The sequence below is a fragment of the Rhinopithecus bieti genome, unplaced genomic scaffold, assembly GCF_001698545.2.
Source record: "Rhinopithecus bieti isolate Rb0 unplaced genomic scaffold, ASM169854v2 scaffold_72161, whole genome shotgun sequence".
NCBI lineage: Eukaryota > Metazoa > Chordata > Mammalia > Primates > Cercopithecidae > Rhinopithecus > Rhinopithecus bieti.
Window position 1 is genome coordinate 2,382,454 of NW_016828382.1, and position 10,490 is coordinate 2,392,943.

The 10,490-nt window shown below is 39.0% G+C and overlaps 1 protein-coding gene across 1 annotated transcript in view; it reads right to left on the minus strand.

Moving 5' to 3' along the window:
- The window catches only part of ITPR2 (inositol 1,4,5-trisphosphate receptor type 2), a 516,873-nt gene that overhangs the window by 356,599 nt on the left and 149,784 nt on the right, over positions 1 to 10,490 (minus strand). The window contains 3 exon segments of the mRNA XM_017864487.1: positions 3,132 to 3,292; positions 3,831 to 3,930; positions 7,773 to 7,921. Coding sequence (XP_017719976.1) covers positions 3,132 to 3,292; positions 3,831 to 3,930; positions 7,773 to 7,921 — 410 coding nt within the window.

Here is a 10,490-nt window from a genome sequence, read left to right on the forward strand (position 1 = left end):
GAGACATCAGGCAAATGTTAAACTAAAGATTGCTGGTGTCAGGATAGTCACACCTGGCAAAAAAATTTAAGAGAAAATGATGTTGCTCTGAGAAGCAACATCAGAATGACATCTGATCTGGTGATCACATGGTGGATGACCCCTGTTCTAGATCCTGAGCTCCTATCATGGGGAATGAGAACCACCCCTCAAGAGGGTAAGTTTCACAGAGACATGAGATAGTCTGTGGCCTTCACCACCACATTAGCACCACATATACCCATGCTGCGTGGCCAAGTGCCTGGCACGTACCAGGAGTTTAGTAATACTGAATTAATCACATCTCTGAACTCTCACTGCTTGAGAGAAACCCCAGTATTTTGTGTATCCTCAGAGGTAAACACAGTGCACAAATGCTGGTCAAGGACTGCCTGTGTCACTTCCTCAAGTTCTGGATGGCAGTTAACACCCCTCCATCTTCCCTCCTCTCTCTCTGACAACATGTTCCCAGTCCTCTCTATTTTGTGGGTGTGATTATGTAGAATAAGATTAGAAAATTCCACTGAAAATATTTAAGGTTGAGGATCTTGAAGCATAATACAAGAGCTGTACTTCCAGAGCTCATGTTCATTCCTGGGATAAGTAAAGAGGGAAGACAGAGAGAGAGAGAGAAAAAAAAAAAAATTCCAACAACACAGGCTTTTTGACACAGATAATAATCGCTTCATTTTCCATAGGGGGAAAAAAGTCAGAGTTGTCAGTTATTTTCAGAAATAATTTTATATTCAATTCCAAAACTGAGAAAATAATACAAATGCATTCAATTCTGCCAATAAGCTCTACCTTACTGACAGGCAGCTTTGAATGAATTTTGATAGGAGGTGGCTTTTCTGAAATTACTAAATTAAGATCAATAATTGTACCTTCATATTTCTTAGGCAAAGCCTTCTCTTTGCTATTAATACAATGTTTTTCACTCCAAAACTGTAGGGAAAGAAAGAAGCAAAGGAAATAAAAATGCATGCTCTCTAGTTAGTCCTAGTCCACCACCTTCCTTAGATTCATCTTGAGAGGTTAAGATAATCTCCAGCCATGACTGAAGAAGAGTGACTTGCACAGGATTCCAGCCAGTGATGGTGGAGAGCCCGTAATCTGAATTTTTATCTGTCCTTTTCTTCAAGGAATACCTTAATGCTTAGCAAGGGAGACTTTTTAAGTGAAGCCAAGAAAATTGCTGTGCATATGTAAGAGTGTTAGAAACAAAGAAATAGATTCACGAAAGGAAAAGTTAGATCAATAACAGACAAATAAAAATTCCTATCTGCACATTAGAATCCATTTCCTGCCATAATTTAGCTCTGATATTTAATTGTCTATAGCCCATAAAAGTGGGCCAGTTGTTTCTGCTTCCGGCCTTTATTCATTTCCCCTAACAGGGTTGGAGGTGTGACTGAATATACAATAGTTGTTTTGAAATGTAAGTTTGGCAGGGGAAAAAATAGAGGTAAGAACAGAGAGGAAGCTGAGAAACAGCTATTCCATGTGTTTGCATATTTAGGATTTTTTTCTAATTGACAGGGATGGAGGGAAGCAAACTTGGATTTTTTTGTTCTTCTGTATTGTAAGATGTATATCTAAAAAGTTCAAAAATATATAGCTAAGAACTACTGATAAGTGAATCCCATGAAGCCACCACCAAGAGCAGGAAATGGAACCCTGCAGGAGCCTTCCAAACCTTCAGGGAGCATAATTCCTCCCTCCCCTCTAAGAAGAAACACCATCCTGATTTTTGTCACAATGACTTCCTTGCATTTCTTTATGGTTCTTCTAATTGCTTAAAGGCCCCCAAAGAAATGGAGTGGAGTTTGTTTTTGAATGTTACACATAGTATTACAGTGAATGTATTTGTTGTGGCTAGTTTTCCCCCAATCCGTTTGTTAAATTTAGCCATGCCATTGCACATAGATGTAGTTCATTTATTTTCATCGCAAAACTGTATTCCATTGTATGAAAACAACACAGTTTTCATCCTCTATTCAACTGGTGTTGGACATTTGGATGGTTTTCCATTTGGGGTTATTTCAAACAAAGCTGAACATTCTTGAACATGTGTCCTGGTACACATGTGGAGGAGAGTCTTTTGGACAGATGTTCAAGAATGTTCAGCTTAGGAGTGGAATTGGTGAGTCATGGGGTGTTTGCTTCTTTAATTTTGCTAGTTACTGCCAAACTATTTTCCAAGGTGCATATATCAATTATCATCTCACCAGCTGTGTATGAGAGTTCCAATGTCTGAATGCCTGGGAAATTGGCAAATAGCTTTTTCTTGTTTAAATTAAAAGGCATGTAGCAGATCATGAAGAGAGGAAATACAGAGGATGCTTGTGCTTGGGCACACTGGAAAGCATATGGACTTTAAACCATACATGACTGAATCCCCCCTTAGTATTAACTATGCAGCCTTACCTTGTTTGCTTACCCTCCTCAGTTTTCCTTTACGTAAAACGAGAATACCTATTTCAAGGCTATCTGAAGGATTAGATAAAATATATTTACAGTGCCCAACCTAGTAACTGACACAAAGCAGGCATGCAATAATCGCTAGCTGTCAATATCATTCTCTTTCTTACTTATTTCCAAAACCAGAGCTTAAGAATCAAGGATCCAGTTTCTCTGAACAAGCTATAAGGGCAGAGAGCTACATCCTGCAGATAATTTTTCTGGTTTTACACATCTGTTTGTTTTCTGGTACCAGAGCTGAGAAATGCATCTTGAATAAATAACATCAGAGAAACACAAAACTTTCTTTAGGTCCTTTAGAACTCTAAATCCAAATATCAAATCATGCACAGCAAAAGGTATTGCAAATCTCCCACAAAGGATTTAAAAAAGAACGACCTGAAAATAACTTAAAACAACTGTTTTCAAGCAAAGCTAAAATGGGACAAGTAAATATTCCACCAGATTTAAATTTGACAAATTTCATTCACTCACTATGATCAAAAGGAGTAAGTTCCCACCTCATTCAGAAGCAGGTGTGCTACTGAGAATGTTATAAATATTCCCTTAGAGTCATTCATTCACATTAGGCTTACTATAACAATTGACAACTGACTCTTGATTATTTAAGACCCATTTAAAAAGATACTCACCTCCTTTCATTCTGAGTTATTGTGCCATTTTCTAGCTTTTTAACTGTGGTCGCTAGTACTTTATTGGCATCATTGGCAAAGTCTAAGTCTCGAACTTCAGACAGTGGGACAGACACGATGGCGAACGCTTCTTTATCTTCTTTGGTTTGGCAGGTTCCAATCTGAAATGTGTTTTTTCATTAAGATTAGTTTTATAAACAACTATACAATATTCTTTGAGGACTAACACATCTAGTACTGTTTAAGAAATATAAGACAAGAATAGATCATCCAAACACAGTAACTCCCACATGCTTCATCCACTACGAAAGGCTGTAGGGACACAGAGATTTCCTGCGTCCACTTCCTGCCCTGTTCCAAAGCCCCACTGGAAACCTCTCCCTTTCACACTTGCCCTCTGCTCCAGTTTTGACAGAGTAGAGAAAAGGCACTCCTGGATTCTACTTCTCCATCCACATGCTGCTACCATTCTTTCTGATGTCTCTGTAGCATCCTCCTGAATCACAACTTTGCTGCCTCCAACCCATTTAGATCAGCTACCTAAGCAACTGGCAGACATGCATGCTTGATGTAACTAATTGCAATGATATCTAATATTGGTGAAGATGGAGTATAAGGAACATGTCACACAGCATTCCTATCCTAATCCTATTCGCATGGCATTTGGCTAAAAACTAAACCACATTCAGTGACATTTACCTTTAACATAACAGGCCTCTCTTCATCTGTGTCTATGGGGATACTAGTACTGGTTACCCATGTGTTGGTGCATAAATGCCTTAACCGAACATATGAGTTCCTAAAAGCAAAACAATATAAAAAAATATTATAAAAAGTTAGCACATTTACATATTGACATCTTTAACAGCTTCATATATGATATGAACATAAATATATATTAACTAGTAATTGACTCAAGATCCCTCTGCTTTAAGGGGAAATTCTGAATTATAGACTATTTCAAAGCATGCAGCATTATTACCTAAGCCAGTAGTTCTCAAAGTGTGGTCCCTAGACCAGTGACATCAGCATCACCTGGGAGCTTGTTATTAATACAAATTCTGAAACTTCATCCCCATCGACTGAATCAGAAACTTTGGGGATGTGGCCCAACAATGAGTAGTTTAATAGGTTCTCCAGGCAGTTCTGATGCATGCTAAACTAAGAACATCGATCAAATAACAAATAACTCAGCTAACACTGCTGGCAGACAGTAGTGTAGTTTGTATAGTTTAATTATCTGTATGTGAAAGTATTAATGTACAATAAATCCTCATTATTTGTGGCTTCTGTACTTGTGAATTCTCCTGCTCACTAAAATTTATTTGTAGTCCCCCAATCAGTATTCAAGGAGCTTTTGTGGTCATTCCAGGACATACACAGAGTGATAAAAATTTAAGTGGCCCAGCAGGCACATTTCCAAGCTGAAGTAGAACAAGGTGATGCTCTGCATCTTATCTCAGCTCTCATGCTATAAACGAGTGTCCTTTTTGTGCTCTATTTAGTGCCATGTTTTTCACATTTCTGTGCTTTTTTTTTTTTTTTGGTGATTTTGATGTTTAAGATGGCCCCCACATGAGGTGTAGAAGTTCCTAAAGTTACGCACGTCTAGTGTTGCCAAGCACAAGAAGGCTGTGATATGCCTTACAAAGAAAATACTTGTGCTATATGAGCTTTGTTCACGCATGAGTTATAGTGCTACTGACCACAAATTCGATGTTAATGAATCAGCAACATATATTGAATAAGGTGTATTTAAACAGAAGCACACATAGAACAGGCTATGTATTGGTCAACAAAAATGTTGTGACCAGAAGCTCACAGGAACCTAACTCTGTATTTCCCCTAGGAACAATAGTTCAGTATTTGCTAATTCCACGTAACATGAATTTTAAAAATTGACTGGATATGAACTGTGAGAGAGTGCCTAAGAAAGGACACCTAGAACTTCATCCTACTCAAGTATTACCATTTTTGGTAAATCTTTTATAATCTTTTGTTATTTCTTTAACAAATATGTGTATAGTGCCTATTAAAAGAAAAGCACAGTAAGTACTCTGCCTTCAAGTTGCTTACATATCAGTATAAAGATAAGGCATAAATATGTCTTACAACATAAGGTAAAAAGCATTAGGGCCAAGAAAAGAAAACCAAATAAAATGCCAACGGCCTCAGGCAAAGAGATTCATTCAACAACCTGGTTCTGCTCCTTTACAAAAGTAGATAAAATACAAACTGAGCTTCACAAATCTAAAATAGCAGTCCTCCAATCTTTGTTCAAATATCTAGAAATTCTGAAATGCCTCTGTTTTATCACTTAGCATCTTCTGCATTGAATTACACAGGAGATGTAATTTGTACTCAGTTGTCATCAGGTCCCCAAGTGATTTAGTACAGTGATTTAGTTTAAGCAGCATTGGACTATAAAGTTGGAGAAACACTGGACTCCACAGTGGAATCACTTAGGTAATAAATTCTTTAAAAAGAGTAAAGCCTGCACCCCACCTGTGAGACTCTGATTTCATTGGTCTCAGCGTGGCCAGGGCATGGTGAGGTGTCCACACTACCCAGGTGATTCGAACTTACAGTCAACTTGAGTTAGCCACTGTTCTAACTTAGTCTCTAGTTCCTGATCTGTAAGGGTTACTGCCAGTATTCAATAAGACAATATTTATTAAGAACTTGACACAGGACTTAGTACATAAAAAGTGCTCAAGAGTTATAATAGTAGTTATTACTAAGCATTAATTAATGTTGGCTTTAATACAATTAATGACAGATGAATTGATGTTAATACAAAATTCTGCACTATACTGAATAGGGCTTCCACAGTTCTGAAAAGTAATAGATTAATGATTCCATATAAAGGGAGGCTCGGTGGCCATCATCGTGGTTCTATACACTTTCTAGTAAGATCCTTTTATCATTTCCTTAACTCTCTTGGTTAGAGTTCAAGAAGGGCTCCCTTTTTGCTGACTTAAATCTAAAATAAGTAAAGTCATAGTAAGGATTGATTAAGGTCCCAGTCCTGAGAGAAGAAAGCCAGAGACCTGGGTCAGGTAAAACCAGAGAGGATCTCTTTACAGGCTTATATTGATGGAACAAAAAAGAGTGAGAGATGGACTCATATAAGGTATGAAATTCGGCAACATTTCTCATGAATGAGAATAGCCACAAAACACCCTGGGAAGCTCTACCAGCAATGTTTCTCAATAGTGTTATTATAGTAACTTTTTACCCTCCCTGGAGGAAACCCACACAATGTCTGCCTTTTTGCATAGGTGCCTTTGGCTTCACCACTGCCATCTGCCAAGGCCAAGCACAATACTGCTCCATCAAGGCCAATTTAGAGCCATCCCACTAATCCTAGTAATATGTGCAAGACTCCTCGATGCATCTAGAGAGTGCATCATAGCCTTATGGTTGAAAGATGGATAGTTACAGACAGAAAAGCTTAACTAAAATAGTCAAATTTAGCCTGGGCATGGTGGCTCATGCCTGTAATTTCAGCACTTTGAGAAGCTGAGGTGGGTGGATCCCTCGAGCCCAGGAGTTCAAGACCAGCCTAGGCAATATGGCAAAGACTCATCTCTACAAAAATATACAAAAGTTAGCAGGGCATGGTTGTGCATGCCTATAGTCCCAGCTACTCAGGAGGCTGAGGTGGGAGGATCACCTGAGTACCAGACGTAGAGGATGTAGTGAGCCATGATTATGCCTCTGTACTACACCCTGGGTCACAGAGTGAGATCCTGTCTCAAAAAAGATAAATGAAAAGTAAAATAAAATGGTCAAATTCAAGCAAAAGAATGTAAGATATTGTCTTACCTTAAGTTCTGGCAATCTTATTTCCAATCCCACACCCCCTCACTCACTTTTATCTAATTACTCTGGCCTTCTCACTGGTCCTTAAAAACACCCAGTAAATTTCAACATTTTTCATTTCGTGTTCCTGCTGCTTGAAATGTTCCTCTCAGGAAGAGAGGACTTGATTCCTCAATTCATTCAGATCATTCTTCAAACGTACTAACTCAGAGAGGCCACAGTTGAACTCTCCTACCTAACAGAACTCTCCATACCCTCCATTTTTTCTTCAAAGCACTTTTATTACCTGACCTTTGATTAATATTTTATGTCTATTGTTTTGTTTACTGCCTGTCTCCCCCATTTGAATGTGGAAGTATAACCAGTTTGTTCACTGTTGTCCTCCCAATGCCAAGGGCAATGCCTGGAAGGTAATGGATGTTCAATAGATATTCGTTGACTGAATGACTACATAAATGAACAAATGGATGAATGAAATGGGAAATCTGACACAATAAAAATAAATGATAAATATATAAATAGAAATGTTTTTATATTATTTTCATTTTAGTAACCAAAGGCCAGATAAGTAATAAGAATAAATGATTCTTATAAATTTTCAGAATTTCTTTGTTCCTGCACATTTTAATTATTTATAAGAATAAAACAAATTATGTTAACCTCCTCACAGAAGAGGCACAATGTTTTACACATTTTTTCTTCACTTATGTTTGCTCCCATGATATCATAAAAATATATTAATATTATTATTTTCATTCCTTACCTACTGGTATAATTATTCAAAGAAACATCTTTTAACCATAATTTTTTTTTTACCTTGGAACCAGGCAGTCAGCTCTCTGAAGAGTTGTGGCATCGAGTTCAAAAAGGGATGCAATGTCATTGCCATGTGGGACTGAAACCAAAGTATACATGATCTTCTCCCCTGCCTGGCGTTTTTTCTTTGAAGTTGGATGGTCATCTCTCTGTTGAGGAAGTACAAGGTTATTTACTTTTATCCGGTTTCTTGCTAAACTCCCCAATTAATCAGATGACAGGGTGTAAATGTGGATGTTATTTCTTCCTTGGATTGGAGAAGTGTCTATTTCATATCACCCAGAAACACTAGCTCTAGACCGACAGCCATTGAGGTAATTACTGTCAACAGGGATGAGTCCCACACTCCTGGGGTGGGGTGGCTTGATCTGCCCACATCATTAAGGCACTAATGGTACCAATAGTTATGGACCCTTCCCTCGTTCTCTTACACCTATTTACAAAGTAGCAATTTTGACCATTCCACAGTTAAAACGAACACAGAGAAGAGCCTGTGTGTTGAATCATCTAGATTTCTTAAGTTAAAGTAAGCATGGCAGTGTGCAGGAGTTCATACCTAACTCCCCAGCCATAATAATACTTGGAGAAGAGCAGAATTAACAGCAACATTCCCATTCACCACCTGCTTGCAGCCCTAGATTTAAGAACATACTATAATTCCATAAGAAATAAAATAAAAGGAGATCTCCACAAATAGACACCTTCATAATGATGTGAAACTTGGTCAAAGGTTCCAGCACACCCTACCATTTTAAGCAGACGCCAACACGAGATTAATGAGTTTGTGCTTTTACTTGAACTTCCGCAAGTCCCAGTACCCCATGGAAGAACTGGTTGCACAAGAAACCAAAACAGGGGATGCAATATAAGCTTGGTAGTTAGTAGATAAAAATAGCGACTTACACATATTTATTAAAACAGGCGAAATTTGAAAATGAGAATGGAAGAGAGAAAGACAGACAGACACACTGTCACTGCACCATCACAGGATGGTGAATGAAACTGAGGGAAGGAAGGGATACTCAAAAGGCAAATGCAAGCAGCATACTATATCCATGGGCAAGTGTTTCTTTAATGGCTGCTGTGACAAGATATTACTCCTGATCATCCCAGAACATTCACTTGGAGTCCCTAACCCCTCCCAAAGAGTGTCAATATCATTTTATTTGGATCAAAAAAGCCTTGCAGTTTTGTTTCTGGCCTCTTCTGTAAATGGTGCATAAATTGGTAGCACCGTTGAAATGGGAATGGGCAGAGGGAACTGCCAGGTTTCCTAAACACGAGGAGGATTGTTATCTGCTAAAACCCTCACAGCCTTGCAGCACCAGGTAGCTCTTGTCATCTTTGACTTCTGTGTCTTCCACAGAGATGAAAATTCATAATTAAATGAAAGCAGGGGTTCAGCAAACTCTCCACAAAGGGTGACCCTCATAACAGTAGTTTCTTATTTGTAAATATAAACGCTGTTTATTGAGTAGAAAAGGGCATACTTGGTATACTATACATCGTAAGGGAGTATGGGCATGTGGGAACGAAGAAAATGCAGAAACAGTTAGCAAATAATACTTCTGAATTTTTTTTTAAGACAAAGTCTCACTCTGTTGCCCAGGCTGGAGTGCAGTGGCACAATCAAGGCTCACAATAGTCTCACTCTCCAGGGCTCAAGAGATCCTCCCACCTCAGCCTCCCGGGTAGCTGGGGCTACAGACGTGTGCCATCACACTGGCTAATTTTTATAATTATTGTACTAACTGGACCTTACTATGTTGCTGAGGCTGGTCTCGAACTCTTGAGTTCAAGCGATCCTCCCTGCTCGGCCTCCCAAAGGTTGGGATTACAGGAGTGGGCCACTGCACCTGGCTGATATTTCCGAATTTATACAGAGCTTCTCACAATACCAAAGTCATTCCTTTGGTTGTTCTCATTAATCCCACAACAAAAAATTTAAGAGAGAGAAAAGTAAGCATTATAATTTCCATTGAGCAAAGAGATGAGTGCAGTTACCTAAAGAGAGATGAAAGATGAGGGAAGGGGAAAAAGAAAGGGGAGGAAGAAGGAGGAGAGGAAGAAGAAGGAGAAGGGAAAAGAGGGAAAGAAGGAAGGAGAGGGGGTGGGGAGAAAGGATGGAGAACAGGAGGGGAGCAGTGGATGGTGGTAATGAACGCTCAGCCCCAAATTCAACTGACCAGGGCCTGAATCCAAGCCAACCCAAGCCAGAGGCCAGGCCTGAGGCCCTTAAATACTGTAGGAGTCACTCCTCTAAGAGTAAATAAGAACTCACGGCTAAGACCCTCCCCCTCCCCAAGTCTTCTGAAAAAGTTACCTTGGGTCATGGGACCCACTTTCATGGTGATTTGCATGAAGGATGAAGAAGTCTAAGAATTGGAGACAAAATTTATGAGGGGGAAACCCACCCTCTCGTCCCTCAAGAAGAAAGTCTAAATGCCTTTAAATAACCCAATAATGAGAGTAGTCTGTCCAGACAAATGAGTTCGAAGAGATGGCTGGCGCAATGGCCTTAATAGCTTAGGATCATGGAATCTCTTCCCAAATAATCTCTAGTAGTAGTTAGCAGTTAACCTCTAGTGGTAGTTGGCAGTTACTCAAGTGAAATTCTATTGAAATTTATTCCCTGGGTTTTAATTAGTCTCTCTGAAACTTTAGACAGCACTTTTACAGTTTTATCCTGCATTGCAATTCCCACAATGGTTGTGAGTA